This window comes from Cyanistes caeruleus, chromosome 9, assembly GCF_971803275.1.
Source record: "Cyanistes caeruleus chromosome 9, bCyaCae1.hap1.1, whole genome shotgun sequence".
In the NCBI taxonomy this organism is placed as follows: Eukaryota; Metazoa; Chordata; class Aves; order Passeriformes; family Paridae; genus Cyanistes; species Cyanistes caeruleus.
The window spans coordinates 16,932,893-16,950,439 of NC_141709.1; the positions used below are offsets into that span (position 1 = coordinate 16,932,893).

The following is a 17,547-nucleotide window of genomic DNA, read 5'->3' on the forward strand; positions in this document are numbered from 1 at the left end:
TCAGGCCCCAGGGAAGGGCAGGCTGGGAGATACATGGTTAGTGACACATTGCTGATTATGAAAATACCGTCCCAGACAGCAAAACCCGCAGAGCTGCCCAGGGCAGTGCGATGTGTGCCTTCCCCTTGGTAAACCCTGGGCAAAGCCAGACTGGGCTGGACCGGCTGCCTTGATTTTAAAGAAACTTTGAAAAGCCAGTATTGTATTCCATACAGCTGTGCTATTTCATCCTCCTCTAGTGCATTGGCTCATGACCCTTTCATTTATCACAGCAATAGGTCTCACATTTACAAGTATGGAGGACTTAAAAAGAAACAGGGTTTTTTTTTGTTCTTTTCAATATCTGTTCCATTGATGCTGCCCTTGTGGGCTTTCTGCTGCTGTACCTCACTCCCAATGCAAATGTCATCATCAGGTAAAAATAAACTTTAAGACTACCTAGCAAAGTAGTTTTGTTTGCCTTTAGCAATTTAATATAGCTTCAACATAAAAGTTTGCCCACATGTGGATGAAAAAGCTTCAGTGCATCTGTGTGCACTCTGGAGCTGACTTTTCTCTCCTCTGGGCCTATGGGCTGAACTGATTTAAAGGTGCCAGCTCATCTTTTAAGTACATAGCCACAAAGTTCAGCTGAGGCTTTGTGGTTAAATCTTAGCTCAAAAGCCAGAAATCTGAAGTGGCAGCACTGAGCCTACAACCAAAGTGCCTTTAGCAATTCCTTTGTATGGAGACTGTTGACACAGAGTCCTAGAAAAGATGACAGAGAAAATGTAGTTATAATGTAATTATGACTGTGCTCCCATGCTTTTTGTAGATGTCTGATATTTAAGTAAAATAACAAATATTCATTTATTGACAGGACTTACTGATATAAGCCAAAGGCAGATTGAAGTGTTGAGGGTTTTTCAAGCCACAGTTGTTAGGTTATCTCAGGAAAACAACAGCAGGTTCTGAGACACAGTGCGGAACTTTTCCACTGTATCTGCTGTTCCATCAAATAGCCTGTCGTGACCCCAGTTCTTACTGTGATGTGCCAACAAAACTGGTTTTATATCACTTCTGAGGATTCCATAGCAGGATGTTACTCACTGCTAATGTATTTTGGTTCATATAAATGCAGAAAGAGTCTGTGGCAGGTCACAGTGTATCATCCTGTTATTTTTAGTCCAAGTACATAATTTACCTTATTCATTGATACAGGAGCTCCACGACTGATTCAGAGCTGTGATAGAGGCTTAAATGAAGCTAGAAAAAAAGCTTCAGCTTTTCAATCTGTACAAAGTAGGAATAAAAAAACTCAGATTCAATTTAGGGGGTGTGAGTTGGACTGGAGATACTTCACCTGCTTCTAATAATGCCATGACTGCTATGCAACCAAATTTGTTAGGTCAGGATTTCCTGGTTTAATGGTGAGCATAAATAAAGAAGAACAGTGCCCTGATGATGAAAATTGCATGCTTTTGTTAAAATATTTGAGCTACAATGATCTAACATAGTGTCTTGAGATACTTTAAAGATACTGTTTTCATGTAACTTGGCAGGATCTCTCAAATCAGTGAGATGAGAAAGAGCTGGCAAATGATCAGAAAACCTTTTGCCTGTTAAAATTCAAAGCTTCCATTTCTCAGTCTTCTGAAAACAAAGGGTGGGCAGATGGGTTCTGTTTGCTCCTCCTTTAATTCTATCAGTTAAATAGCTAACCAGCAGACTTACAGTTACCACATCTTGACATGACAGTTAATCTTTACTTCTTTCATGACAGTCGTATATTAAATATTTGGGATCAGGTTTTATTTACTGCTCTCACTTTCTGTAATCCAATAAAACGAGTCTTCCCAGCTGCCCTCAAAGCAAAGTAAATCTTCTTTTCTAAACCATTCGCAAACAAATCCTCAGTGCTCCTTGTCAGATCTAAGCTAGGAGATATTTTGTATGACCACAAGCAGATCACTATCAACAGAAGAATCAGATGCTGCATCCCAAAATACTTAAAAGTGTATTTCCATGGACTGGGATACATGAACACAATATATTTTGAAGCAGAGAAATCGTAGCATAAAGTCCTACCATCCAGTCCTACCATCCAGTCCGTGTAGTGTATTCCATGTATGTGGATGAAATTATGTGCTAGGAAGCTATAATATGTAATTAATAATTACCATATTTGTCTCCTCCTCAATCATGTTCTTTTCCATGAAATCAGACTTATTTCCTGATCAAGGTACTGTTCTGATTGAAAAAAATAAAGTGTAAACAGTATTGTATTGTAAACAGCAAAGTCTTGGTAAAGTATTGTAAAGTGAAAGTCTTGGTTTGCCTATGTGTAAAGCTCTGAGTTAAAAAAGATCTCAGATCATGCTTCATAAACTTTAATTGAGCTGCCTATATCATGCCTATGACATAGGAAAAGATTACTTCCTGTGTTTTATAGCTAAATGATAGCAAGACGAATACAAATGCAAATCTTGCCCTCAAGCAAATGGTCACAGTCTCCTCACTGCCTCACCAACACAATACTACTGCGCAAGCAGCGCTCTGGATTTATTGTATACGTAAGAAACAAAAGGAAGATGCTCTAGCTTTCACTGCTAAAAACCCAGGATCTTCTCCAAGGTACCCATAGGAAACAAACAGGAGTCTGCTAAAGCGGGAGGCAGAGTTCTGCAGCTGTCCTCCCCTGCACTGTACTTGTTCTCATTGCTGTTTTTGAGGCATCTCCTGGTGAGACCTGAAGCCCTGCTGCACAGCCCCTGTCACTGCAAGTGTGCAGGAGACACTGAAACACAGCTACTGCAAGTGGAGACCTCATTTACACAAAAGAAGTAGGTAGCACAGTTAGCTGCTGGCAGAGGGGAACCTCTCAAATGCACATGGAAGTAGAAACCCACTGTCTGTAGTGTAGCTGGGTTCTGGTCTTAGCTGGGTTCTTTCAGTGGTCACCCTTCTCACTGATGCCCCTGACACTGCTATCAAACAAGCCCTATCTTCACCTTATGAATACTCTTGCTGTTGCCAGGAGCACAGCACAAGGCTGATATGAAACAGGATGCCCAAATCATCACTTATTATTCAAATTCCATTACCACAAAAGCCAAGATGAGCAAAGTACAAACAAAGGAATGATTTTACTCTGCAGGATGGCATTAAGTGGTCATAAGAAACAAGTAACAGCCTCACTGAGACAACAGCATTGTTCTCTTTAAGCCAAAGAATAAGTTTCAAACAGGTATAATCAGGAGTAACAAGACAAATGTGACAAACAGCAGGGCACAAAGCATTTTACTGGGGAAGAGAAGGGCATGATTTGATTAGTGGTAATTTTCAAGACAAATGACTGTCAGTGCATTTAGCTGCCTCTCATAAGAAAGCATTTAAAAATATTTTTACTACATCAACATTAGTTTTGTTTCCTAGTAAATGTTCTATTTTGTGTTCTGTTTCCAAACAAGCAGGGCAACATCCCTGATTCTCCAGCAAATCCTAGTTTCCTCTTGGTTAAGCTACAAAGAAACAAAAGGTTCCAATCCCACTAGGAGGAATCACTTGCCTTTGCTGTTCAGCTCACCACAAAGCCAACAAGTTCAGGCACTTGTTCCAGACAGGGAAATAACTAATGCAACTGCATTATTTTGAGCCTTTTTGCAGATGTTCCTCAAGCTCTGGTGTTCAACCCTGCCAAGCCACCAACTGGATTTCTAGGATTCTTGTTCAGCTGTTTATTCTGCCATTTTTGGACATGAATACATCTTCACCAGGAATATTTCTTTGAATGGCCAGAGGAATTTTTAAACTCCAGATAAATAACCTGGAATTTCAGCTTGTCCTGTATTCTCCAAAGTTCTCCAAGGTCACATACTGTCAGGTTGGAGCAGTATCTCTGACTGAATCTGTCTGAAAAAGGAGGAGGCAGGGCACTGAACCTGTCCGAAAAAGTAGATTAGGTGTTGTGTCCAAGTCAGTCCCGTTCATTATGGCAGAAGGATTTCTGACCTGGGGAAACAAGCATTTCTTGTTGCTGCTGAGCTCATTTTCTCGGCATGTGCATGATAAGCAGGAAAGCAGATGAACACTTAAGAAACAAAGATACTTTTTTAATGCAAATGTTTCCAGTAACTCAGAATAAGGATAGGGAAATATGGAAAATATAGGCTATATAAGCTGAATTGTTCTTACACAAAGAAACATTTAGTGAGACTTTCCATAAGGCAGCTGCAGCCCTGTGAAGTCAGCAGAATTGTAAAATGACAACATTCAGTGTTTATTGTTTATAATTAGTGACTTATCTCTCCACTTCGACTTCAGTGGCCATATTACTATGTAGGAGACCAGCTCAATTATCCTCATTTGTGGATATTTTGAAAACTATCTTCTCCTAGACATTATAATTCAAAATTGCTTTATGTATGTCTATGTATATTTAAAGGTGGCAATATTAAGAGTAGGATATATAAAATTTAACAATAACAGCCATTTCCTAAAGGTGTACCTAAACTTTTCCTGGAACAAAAGTTTCTTGTGGTTTATATTTTTAAAGAATATATTACATAGCTTCTCAGTGACGTAAAATGCAGAACTGAGCATGAAACCTTCTGATGGGCTCCAGTAGAAAGCCAAGTTAGACTGGGAAATAAAGGCTACACATGATGAAACATCTGGACCTCTTTGGCAGCAAGAAGGAGCTCAGAGAGTGCTCATGGTTATGGGAAAAACAGGCATGTTAGAGTGTGACACCTTGTCAAGCTGAGATGGCTCAGCCCCAGAGCCAGGGGCACAATGTGAGACACCTCTGCAGGTCCCATCCCAAGCTGGGAAGCCCAGCTGTGAGAAAGGTCTGACACTGCTGCCAGGAGAATACTCAGAAAAACAGCTTTGTTTTATACAAAGCTTTGCTTATGAGTCTTTAATATTTTTCACTTCAGAATGCTTTAAACCCTAAAATTTAAAAATTCCCTATGAAATGAAACAGCTGAGAAAAAATGCTTTGCAACATGAGCAAGGTGTTTATCTCAATAAAAACAAGCTTTATAACCTCTTGTCATAGGAAACCATACCACACTGAGGAAAAAACCTTCATAGCTAAAAAGATAATTAATTTCTCCTCTGAACTATCAAAACTGGTTGGGGATGGGAGGTTTGGTTCTTCTCACTTTTTTTTAATCCATCCAGCAGGTCAGGTACTGACCATTAGGAAATCCTTTCTGGTGTGCTGACAAGTGGGGCTGGGGCTGGAAGGATTTGCTGGCTGGATGCCCCTGCCTGGGTGGTGGGACTTGCTCCCATGCACCGTGCAGACCTCCCCAGCTGACACTGAACATCATGGAACAGTTCTGCTCCTTTTTGCCTGGGCTTAGTTAGGAAACATCTGAGATGGTGTGTGATGAAAGGCCATGATCTTGTGATAGATAGATCATTATTGCAGAGACTAATTACCCTTTGCTGATTCCTGAACAATGAGATTAGCATCAATGAGGCTGGGGAAATCTATCTGAATGGAAAGGGACACAAAAGACAAACAATGGAAATGAAATCCCTTGGTTAAACAGAGCAATGAGCCACTCCTTCCCAGGCAGAGTGAAGCCAGAGTGCTTCCCCTGCCTCTCTGCTGCAGGAAGAGGTGGGGAGGAAAGAGTGACAAACTACAGCCCCTGTGGCAGGGGGTACTGTAGAGGCAGGACCCATCACAGCTGCCCAGACTGGGCTGAGCTGCATGTGCTGTACCCTGGCCACAGACGTGACTTGGGAACAGCCGGGCAGCTCCGTCTGGGACAGACCTTCCCTGGAAGGAATAACCACGCTGGAATAACCGGCCTGGCGCCTGGGCACCAGCACCTTGCTGACAGCAGTGTCCCTTGGGCTCCTGCAGCTACAAGAATTTGAGCATATATGCTTAAAGATGATTATGTGCCTACAAATTCAGGTCTGAAGGCAGAAAAGTGGGGTGACATTTATAGAAGCGCTCAGCAGTGATAAACTTCGCTTGTATTGAGGTCAATGGGATTTCTTTCTACGTGTCTTAAGTGGGAGCTGAATTAGGTCAGTGCCGAAGTGCTTTTGTAAATCAGACCTGTGTGGTAAGCAGAGAGGTGCAATGTTTTCCTTGACTTTAACGGCAGCTTTGGGACATCTCCTCCAATGCAGTGCAGGATGAAGTCCCCCTTCAGGACAAAGGCGCTATTATGTCTGAACCCCCAAGGTAACTGTGTATTTGTGTTCAAAAAAACCCTTTTCTATGAAGTGTCCTTAATAGCTTACAAAATTATGTATTTGAAATTTTGGGAAATTATAGAATGTATCTATTTCAATCTCCCATTTAGAAATTCCCTGCCTAATTAGGAAAAGAGTACACTAAGACCAAGAATAAAAAGCCATCTTTCAAGAGAGCAGTCCATTTGCAGTGGAGAACTATCAACCAGTAAAAAGTCAAGAAGGCTTGGAATAGAAGAGTTTTCAAATCCTTACCTCAAGCAAGAGTGTCCCAGTAAAGCTACATCAGAGTAAAGGATAGAAAACAAGAAAAATCATCAGAAAAAAAATGATTTATGGAAAGATTAGACACACAAGTGTGTGTTGAATATGCATGCACAATTGCATGCTTAATTTGCACACCCAATTATTGCCATTGTGCATAAAATTGAATAATTACCCATGAAAATAAATGATTATGGTTATTTACTTCCATAATTACTTGATTTGCACATACAATCATGGTAATTAGGCACACAAATTAGTCATCACACAATTGCATGCCTAACCTTATTAAGAATCAGAATCAATGCATTTATTTTAAATTGCCTTTGTCCAATTTGTATTATTTTTTTCTCGTAGCTGGGTTTGGAACGGATGTATGTACCAGGGCCAAGCTTCCCAGTGTGCCTCTGTCCTGATGCCACCCTTCAGGCATCAGCAGAGCCCTCAGAATGCTCCCATGGCACAATGCTCCCTTCGTGAACAAATCATACAGGAAATGCTATAAAAAGGGAAAAAACATCAAACCTTGACAAGAAATTTGGAATAAAACACTTTTCAGGTTGTTACTTTCAATTCAGGAATGCAGTCACTAAAAAAAAAAAAAAATCTCAGACATTTCTGAGGAAGAAATGGGTCGTGTTATAAAGTAATCAAAACTTTATTGATTTTTTTGGCATTAAAACTTTAAAAAATATAAGTACTATAATTAGTTAGCATAATGTTTCTGAAAATCTAGGAAAACTATTACATTCATTTTATAGGCAAAGCCAGTTAAGCGTAGAGATGTTGAATGCTCAAGCCTGCATCAGTTCTTTGCTGTACTCACAGAAATAAAATCCAATTTCAGCTTCCAGATTTGTGATTTCACTTATTAGTCTGAATGTCTGCCCCTTGTAGATGTCCTGTCTCCAGGTGCAGTAGGTGAGGATACCTTTATTAACTTTCCTATAAATCACATTTTGCTAGGAAACATAATAAAAGCCTGGGGAATTAGTCAATAAAATAGTGCTGCTTCTCTATCACTTAATAAATGCCTGGGTCCTGTGGTTGGAACTTGGTATGCTCTCTAATTAAAAAGAACAAATATGAGAAAAATACTGGCAACTTGAAATATTGAGCTGTTTCATGTTTGTTATTGGAGCCTTCTTGAGTACAATTTTCTAATAATTGGACCAGATGGACAAGGAAAAAAATTAGCATGACAGTTTAAACTGAGTCTATTACTATATAGAAAGGATCATGCCTGACAGATCTGTGAATCTCCCTTCATAAATCAGTAAAAGCCCTACTGTGTCTGCATAGAATCTATATTTTTTCTCTACCACTTTTGAGTTAATGCCAAGGTAGTTAATGCAAGAAGAAATATAGGGGTTAAAACATTTTGTCCTTAATGTATCTTCCTTTTTTTTCCTTTTTGGTTGTTAATTATGTGTCTTAATTTAGTTCTTGCTTAATGCACTTTAGAATGAATTGTATTTCATGTAATTGCTTTATTATTACTTGACATTAGACCTTATGTTAAGCAATCAAAATGGTATGGTAGAAAGAGAAGGAGGGGAAATGATCAAGATACAGTGAAGATGAGTTTACATCTTTATAGCAATCACACAGTCTCCAGCTGCCAGAAATGTTACAGGATTAGCATTATACTTTATCTAGGGAAGGGAAGGGAAGGGAAGGGAAGGGAAGGGAAGGGAAGGGAAGGGAAGGGAAGGGAAGGGAAGGGAAGGGAAGGGAAGGGAAGGGAAGGGAAGGGAAGGGAAGGGAAGGGAAGGGAAGGGAAGGGAAGGGAAGGGAAGGGAAGGGAAGGGAAGGGAAGGGAAGGGAAGGGAAGGGAAGGGAAGGGAAGGGAAGGGAAGGGAAGGGAGAAGGAAGGAATGGCTGTGGGTCAACAGGCTCACAGGGAGATGCAAAAGCCCTGTGCTGCTGCATGTGACTGTCTGAAGCACCCTCAGAAGTCAGTAGCAAAAATGCCTTAATAAAACAGGTTAATGCCATTAGACAAGAGCTCTCTTCAAATCCCTTGAAATATTAGGTGTCAAAACATGCCAGAAAAATATAGTGCCTTTGCAACACAGGCCCATTAGTATTTTATAGGTAGTAAGAGCCTTAAGACTCCCCTATCTTAAATCCTAGGGAAAGCCATTTAATAGAAATAACTCAGGACTTCCAAAGTAAATGTTAACACCTCTTGCTAGTTTAATTCTTTCACAAGGCTATTTTTATATATCACAAGTAAATGATGGTTTAGAGTGTCATTGCAACCAGCCTGAAGTTAAGTCATGAAGAGAAACCCAACCCCAAGAGGTGTTTTAACTTTAAACCATTCATTCTGCAGCTCATGGTCCTGCTGAAGCCTGACAGCATACTAATTTGATGTGCTGATCAAGTGCTAGTCCCATGCAGAAAAAAAGTATTTATTTACATGCATAAGACTACTTAAAAAAAAAAAAATCTGTATATTTCATGCTGCTAAGGGGGTATTTGTTTAGTTGATGTAATATTTTCCATAATGATTTCTGATTGCCAAAATGCATAGTACAAATGGTAATCAGTGCCCCTTTCAAAGCAAATGCTGCTGCTGAGTACCTCCTATGAGTTTAATCACAGTGTGCAATTCACACCGTAATGTGTTATAATTGCCCCCTAGAAAGTTGGTCCTGTTTCATTTTAATATCACTGGACTAACTGCTGAAACTCAACATGAGTTCCTCAAATGCTGCATTCTTCATTGAGAATTTTACATACATAATTAATCTCAAATAAGGGTACCATAAAAAAGGTGAGGATTTTTAAAGAAATGCCCTTGGGTTTTAATAGCTGTAAAATTAGAGGTGGTAGTTTGAAAAGTTCACCCTGTTGGACACTGTACTCTGAGATCCAGTCTGATTGCCATTTCCTTCAGATAATTTTACCTGTTCTTTTGACAGGTAAAAAATACATACTGATGTAGAGTTTATCCTTGTTTTCATGCAGAAGACATGATGCTGCACAGCATTTTGAGCCTAAGAATCTAAAAGAGCAACTGGAGATGGAGCATGCAAGTCACCTGCTGTCAAGTATGTGCAATCCACCTCTGATTGCTATAGCAATAGCCTTATTTGCATGGTCATGCAGCAAATGAAATAATTCATTTTTACTACCTTTTTGGCTATTTTTACATATTTGTGAGCAAGTCTTTGGACTTTCCTAGGTAACTTTTGTGCTATTTAGGATATCTGAGCATTTCCTTAATGGTTTAAGTTGGTCAAAGTGCAAATCAACTACCTTCTCTGCCTGCCCAGCACCTGAGACACATTTGGGGCAGCCAGGGGAGCCCCACTTTGTCCCAGCCCAAAGGGAGCTCCTGGCAGGAGCTTCCATGGCCTCCAGGGCCTGTCCTGGGGAGGACTGATGTGGTTTGATGAGAGCCAGGTGTAGGACAGGTCAGAGCCATCATAACCTTCCTGCTGTTTTCAACTGGTGTTGTGCTTTCTTTCACTGGGTGAGTCAAAGCTATAACCTGAGGCGGAGGAAATGACAGTGTCCCCATGAAGGTGGGTCACTGGAGCACAACATGCCCCCTGTGTGAGAGGCTTTGTGCTGAAACCCAGCGAGCAGAGCCTCGGCAGCCTCCAGCAGCTGAGCTCAGGCAGCCAGAGGCAGCACAAGGCACAGGTCAGCCCTGCTGGAAACGCCTCCTGTCCCGCTGACACCAGGCCTGCTGCAAGTGATACAACCACTTTAATTACTCCAATTGCATCAAGCAGAGCTGCTGCTGAAATCATCCACGGCCTGGGACTGAAACATCATTTAATAACACCGACAAAGTGTTCCCTTACTTTATGTGTGACCCTGACCTCCCAAAGGGAATTACCAGCACCACGGACACGCTGCCGAGCCAGGAGCTCCCACCACCTCATTAACTGCAGCTCCTGTTGCTGCTCCCCTAATGAGAGCTTGCTCAGGAGCCTGCCAGCCCCAGCTCACCACTGCCAGGAATCCAACATCAGGCATGAACAGAGTGCTTCCAGCCTCTCTCGGCTTCTGGAACCAGAATTTGGTCCTTTTTTATTGAACACAATGCACAACGGTAACCTAGCATGTGCAGAGAGAACAGGCACAAAACCCCAAAAAACTTTTTAGTAACTAATGTTAACAGTGTGTGGCTGCTGACTTGTTTGTCCACAATGCTTAGTGGTGGTTAGAAAGGATAGCACATGAGAAGATCAAGTGTTATTTTTTGTTTGCCTGCTCCATCACTTCCCAAACCCTACAACCTACACCATCAGGCATTTCTCTGAGCCTTCATTGTTCAGTTACTAAGAGGCAAAGTGACCAGATGGTGGTGACTGACGGTACCCAAAAGCAGTCTGACCCCAAAGCCAGCCTACGAGGTGTGAGTGAGTCCCTGCTACTTGTTCTGCCCCTTGTGCTATTTTCCTTCCATCAGCTTATGTCTCTTCTCATTTCCTTCTGTCCTTTATAGCCACATCTCCTGGTCTCCTCATCCTGCAACACAGAGGAACCAAAAAGGGCAATCAGAAGCAAAAATCTCAACAGTCCAACACTAATACATTTTTCCTGGGTTAGAAACTAGTGCTAAAATTGCATGCAGCATCTGGCCGTTTTTCTTTCTCTCCCTGCACCAGATTTACCCAGGAGACAACATATTCTTTTTAATATTTTCTGTTTCCTCCCTATCTTCTTTCTGGACTTCTGTTGTGTAACACAAAAAAAACCCCCAACCCTCTGCTCCAAACCGTTTCATTCAGTTAATGCCAACTTAAAAAGAACTTGCTAATGTCAAATCCAACTGAAAACACTCCATGCAGCACAATGAATATGAAACAAGGTAACAATCTATTTTAAAAGTTAAAAATTAATCTTATATGTAAAATACTGTGTACTTTTTCTAACCTTTAACATGAGATGGAAATAATAGCATTTATCAAAAAGGAAATGTGGCACTGCTAAAGGTCACAACTGCCCTTGACAGTACCATGTTGTAGCATTAATTGCTAGCAGGTTTTTTTCCTGGCTGAACCCCAGCCCTTCATTGTGCCAGCACACCACATCCCATCCTGGTGTAAAAGCAGAATTTTGACTTTTCCTCTTTGGTGAAAGCCACGTTGGTGTTTCTGGTGTGCTCAGGGTAGAGGGGCTGTGAGGGACAGAGCAGCACACCAAACACATGCAAGGAAAAGGCATGAAGACAATGTTTACATGAGCACTGTGACTTTTTATTATCATTGAACTCTCTAATAATCTGGAACCACTCACAAACATACCAATTTTCTGTATTTAAAAAATTATTGATACATAACTGTACAAATTTAAGACCCAAGGACTATTTCAAATGTGAACTTTATAATAGATTTTTCCAAAGCTATTGTTACCATTGTCAGGGAGCATTCATGTTTTCAGAAGTAATTAAGAAGTAATTAAGGCAGAAATTCTTGAGTATACCTTGCCAAGGTTTTCTGAAGCTTATTCCCTGAGCTGCGTTGTTTGAAAGGGGGCAAAAAAAAAAAAAAAAGAAACAAAAAAACAGCAGTGTGAATTGTAATTACTCAAAAGCAGTGCAGAATAAAGCTTCAGTAAATGCCTTCACAGTTGAACTCAACTGTTTAACAAATGAAAACTCTAATTGACAATTCTGTACCAAAGTGTAAATTTGTCAGGGAAGGATACGCAACAAGTTTTTTGGGCTTTGTTTCTTTTTCTCCTTGTACATCATAGTGAGTGCTGTTGTGATTTGGATCTATTACTTCTGAATATTGCATGAAGCTGACAAGCACTTGTCATTTAAAGACCACATGGAGGCATTTAGTTTTCCATTTAGACATAATAACACATTATGCAAATAAGCTTGCCAAGGAAAGCTGGAGGCTTACATGAAATAAACTGTCAAACACCAGTTGCTAATAAATGAACATTTCTTTATAGATTGTCTTAATTTGGGCAACTGGAAAATAAGCGTGACTGCATGGATAAACTATCTTTCAATATGAAATTCTGTTGATCTTGCAGAGCAGAAATATTCCCAGAAAATTGATGTTCCTTGCCTTGATTCAGTTAAGCAAACACAAAGAACTTTAAGCAACCCTGTTAAATATTTACACTATATTGCACAAAACAATGGAGGTTTTGAAATTGGCTCCCCACGTTGCAGATGCTGAGGGGAGCTTGGCCATGCCTGGGGCGAGAGCAGAGTGTGTCCATTCAGGCTCACCCCATGGCTACTGGGCACTTCCCTGGCTGCTGGCACTGCCTGGCACATCCTGCTGGCAGATCCTGCTGGCACATCCTGCTGGCACATCCTGCTGGCACATCCTCCTGCTCACCCCAAAGGGAGCCCTCGCAGCCCCCAGCACTGACCAGGGCATTTCAAGGGGCACGGCTTCCCCGCTTTCTCGGTGCCATATGCTGGACTCACAAATGATTGCAAGGAGATCTCAGGCTAACTTGGTCCTGGGCCAGCTAAGTAGAGTGTTTAAAATAAACCAAACCCCAGGCAGCTGGGAGAAGTGAGGGTCCCAGGCTAGCACAGGCAGCTAACTGTGTAAGTGGGCAGCCCAGAGATGCTCACATGCATGGGCAGCACAGCTAAACACAGGCCTCCCAAAACAGTTCTCAGCAACAAACAGACCACCATGACAGCAAGCCAAAATAATACCAAAAAAATAGAGGTTACCAAGGTCAAATAAGGGGTTTTGTTCAAGTGAACTGTTTCTTAAAATGGAACAGTAAAAAACAACCCAACCAATCAATGCATCACCAAACAAACCAAAATACATCAGTGTTCTACTTGTGCAAATTAAAAGTTTGATGGAGGATCTTGATTTACCAAATCACTCCATGTAAAAATACCCTAATTGCTCTATATATTTTTTATTACTTTGAAGGGAAACTCAAGCCAATGTGTAATTCCAATGGTTAACTTACTGTCATTCCTCGTTTCTATTTTTTATTAACAAGAGTAACATACAGTTGTTTCTAAATTGGCAACTTTTCATCCTTAAGGAAACTACACCCTAAAGTAATATTCTGTCAGAAATCTGCTCTTAATTGGACTAATCAAGTAGTATTTCCACATTAGGAGGGAAGGATTATAGTTTCATTTACTGAGAAGTTCATATGACAGTTGCAGACATTTATATTTGAGTAGCTGGTTTGGGATCTGTCCAAATCTTTCTCTTTTTGCTTCTTTTTAATTAATATTTCAGGCATACAGGATAGCTTCTTCTTTTTGGAAACTGAATTGAAGGATTTGATTTGCACTGGGCATTTTGCCATTGGGGGAAAAAATAAAAAATAAATCAAAAACCTAAGAAAGAAGTCATGAAGTTGTGCTTTGTAACTAATGCAAAGTTTTTCTGCATAAGGGAAACTTAACTGATGAAGCCACACTGTTCCTCTGCCACATAGCTTGGCTGAAGAGACAGCTGACTTGCCCGTTATTTTAAGACAAAATTCATAAGTTGATGCTTTGTGTGGTCTGAGCAATCGTCCCTAAAATGACCAAAAGAACCTATATTCAGAGTCATTTGAAATGGAACATTTACATGTAATTTAAGAGCCTTTGCAAAACTTCTGCCTGTTCAAAACCTGATGGCTCAAAACCTCCCTGTCTGCCAGGAGCCTGTGCAAACCTTGCTCTACCTTCACTCTCCACAGATCTGTAAGATTTAAATTTAGTTTTTAATAAAGCCTGTCTACTGCTTGTGAATGGAAAAAGTGCAAAGCAGCATCCTGGTTTTAGTCAGAATTCATCCCTGTGGTGTGAGAATGAGGAGGTATCTGGTGGAATATGAATAATTCACAAGAGGTGAGAGAAAGCTCTTCCTTACACAGGGAGCAGCAAGCCTGTGGGAGGTGCTGCCACAGGAACCCAGAGGAGGACCATGCCAGCAGATGCAAGAAGTGTTCAAACACATTCATGGACAACAAGGTCCCTAAACAGCTGTGTCAGAACCCAGACAGAAGGTTGTAGCTCACAGAGCGTGTAGATAATCAGAAATTAACCAAGCTGCCAATTGGAGTGAGGAGCATTCCAGCCTCCTCCTCTGAGCCCCAAGATTTGCTGTGTCAGGGTGTTGCTTCCACACCCATTGGCAGGGCCTGGAGCCCCAACACACAGCAGGGGCAGCACTGCCTGTCCAAGCACAAAGCAGAAGGTGTTGACATCAAAGCAACTTGTGAGAGAAGCGAACAGCGCTGTTGGGGCTAGGAGTGAAAACAAAACCTAAACCCAAAGTAAACCACTTCTCTAGCATGTATTCCCCTGCTCATTTGATCCATGTGACAGCTGATTTCAGACTAGCACCAGTGGCTCCAAGAGCCCTAATCCTCTGTATTGTGTAAATACTGCAGCATTGCCACAGGCTTAGAGGCAGAGCAGCACAACGTTATCAACACTGATCAGCTGGCAGGAACACGATCCCAATAGCGGGACTGTTTTGGTACAGTCTTAGCACTACTGAACAAAACTGCTTTTGAATTTGGGAATTAGCTGATGCAATGTGGTAAAAAGACAGAACTACTGACTCTCCTACTGGGATCAGACAAGGGCATCAGGGTAGAATATTATTAGGTTATTATTTCCTTGCTCTCTTCTTGACACAGTCAATCTTTCTTGCAGGGTTTACATTAATAAATAATTACCTATGGCAAGGGACTGAGATGCACAAAAAGGCCTTACAAGTGCTCCCATACAGCAGGCAGCCTTTTCAAAAACAAAGATGGAATTGAAAAGTTTCACTAATCCAAGCCTTGTCATCTACAATGCTGTTGAAATAACCCCCTAAAGCACTGTTAAAAGGCACAAGAGCAACGCATCAAGCAAGATTTGGTCGACTGGTAGATGATACTGTCTCGACTACAAGGGCATCCCTTTGTAGCAAAGATTAAAGGAAGAGTGCCTTTTCCTGTATGCTGTTGACTTAAACAACTACCATTTAGCAGTTTGACTTTCTTTTTGTGCTCGGGAATGTATTATTAATGTGCAGTCCTTTAAAGAATGTGCTAAATTCCTCCTGCGTTTAGCACTTACAAAACATACAGAGGGGGAAACAAACCCGCCCGTGGTTTTCACAGTCTAAACAATAACAAAGTGCCTCCAGGATTCATTTTAATGAGAAACGCCAGTGTCGCACTGTGGAAATCTGGAGACGGACCACGCACACCAGCAGATTAATTATCATTTAGGAGGCAGGAACTGTGTGGATTTTGTAGCACGGCTTGTAGAAAATAAAAATTCTGTTAATCACTGCGAGATTTGTATTTCCTCAAAGGTACCATTAACCTATAAATATATGTGCCACATACATTCAGAAGGAATAGGAAATGAAGGAGCCCTTCCTCTCTCCCCTTCACAACACTACAAGCTAGGAAATTTTCTTCCCTTACAGATAGCAGTGGCTTTTTGATTTCTGTTTTGGATCGGTTTTGTTTGTCTGGGAGGTTTGGTTTTGTTTTGTTTTTTTAGGTTAAGTACAAGTTTTTGTGAGCTTAACAGAGACTTCAGCAAGCAAACAGCATGACACCCACTAGTCCTCCACACATCTGCAGGACGGATTTATCACCACTGGCATTCCATGTAAATGATGGCTTCAATCCCTGATGGAGCAGTCATTGACTTTCATAAAGGTTTTATGGATCACCGAGTCCAGGGGCGTCTCCTGATACCTTTTCTGGACTCGTGGATAACATTTGCAAGTCAAAGCCCTCATGCAGAAATTCTCTGCTGGAGAAGGCACTTCCCTGACTCCAGCAAACCCAGTTGGCAGCTGACACTCAATGGCTTCAGCCTTCAAAACAGGAGGCGATAAGAAATGGGAATTTTAACAATGCAGTGACTTGAGTCATAACCTCACTGAGCATATTTGATAACTCCAGTCTAATTTCTGGTTGTAATTCAGAGGAGGAGCGCATTGTTTTACAAGATAAATGTATTAATCCCTATTCTTCTGTGGTGGGTATCTAGGAGATTAACTACATTGCTGAATGTGTGAATTTGTCTGTGACCAAAACCTGACATGAATACAAACTATATGAATGATTTCTAAGACTCTTTTGTTAAGGCATAATCTCCAGACAGATGTCCATGATAGCTGAGCTGTCAGTCCCACGCTGTATCATTTATCTGGAATTTGTATCCCAAATAAAACTGACTTTACTATAACCTGATTAATTTCTAACTTCCAAATATTTTAGCCAGTTTTATGTTCTAGCCTTCCCTGATTCACAGCATTTGGAAGGCTCAAGCTCACATTCAGGCCTTTTGAAAACTACACGCATGATGAAATAGGTTTGGTTCGGTCCTGTGAAGGAGATAGTTTATTTAAAGTAATACTTTTATAGCTTCCTTCAGAAAAACAGCTCTTGTGGAATGGAAACATTTTCCATGTACCAGTCGCAAAAGTGCAGGAATGTACTTTTACTATTTCAAATCCTGACAATGCCACTGAAATCTTAATCTTGACCTCCAGTGGTGACTGTCTCACTCTTGCATGATCCAGTTGCATGCAGATTCAGAGTGCCCAGCTGCTCACTTCTGGCTGAGCAGGACTTTGGCAGGGGTACGTGGGCAGGAGCTGCTGGCACAGAGAAACCTCTCTACCTTGTTGTCATTGCTTTGTGACCCAGATATTAATGATAATTAATTAATATTAACACCAATAAGAGTAGGGCTGGTTGTGTTGCATACATATCAGCTGCAGTGTCTACACTGAGCAAGTGTTCTCAATATTCCAGTATTACATACAAGGTGACAGTGTCTTTTTTTCCTGGGACTAGAAATACGTGATGCTACTGGAGAGTCATTAATTCTTCCTCAAATTATATTTTGCAACTTCTGCATTTTTCATGTATGAGGGCTGATTCTGGTTCCCCTGAACAGATTAGTTACTTATAAATGTTCAGGTAATCCATGCAAATAGATTGTGGTAAGGTTGTTTATTATATTTTTTTCCTCCCGCAATGGGTACAGAATGTGATTTCTCATCTCTGAACAAGTTTTACAAGCAAGTGGAAAAAGTGTATAACAATAAGTAATGCATATTTAAATTAAATTTTTGAATCCATGTTAAAATTTGT

General features: G+C 40.9%; 2 protein-coding genes across 2 annotated transcripts in view; both read right to left on the reverse strand.

Annotated features, from left to right (window-relative positions):
• The window catches only part of PTBP2 (polypyrimidine tract binding protein 2), a 132,680-nt gene that overhangs the window by 66,378 nt on the left and 48,755 nt on the right, over window positions 1-17,547 (reverse strand). The window lies entirely within an intron of this gene.
• LOC111932769 (uncharacterized) overlaps window positions 10,733-17,547 on the reverse strand; it is a 56,047-nt gene continuing 49,232 nt past the window's right edge. The window contains exon 5 of the mRNA XM_086841993.1: window positions 10,733-10,959. Within this exon, the coding sequence (XP_086698119.1) occupies window positions 10,897-10,959 (63 nt within the window). The 3' untranslated portion in view covers window positions 10,733-10,896. The remainder of the gene's footprint in view (window positions 10,960-17,547) is intronic.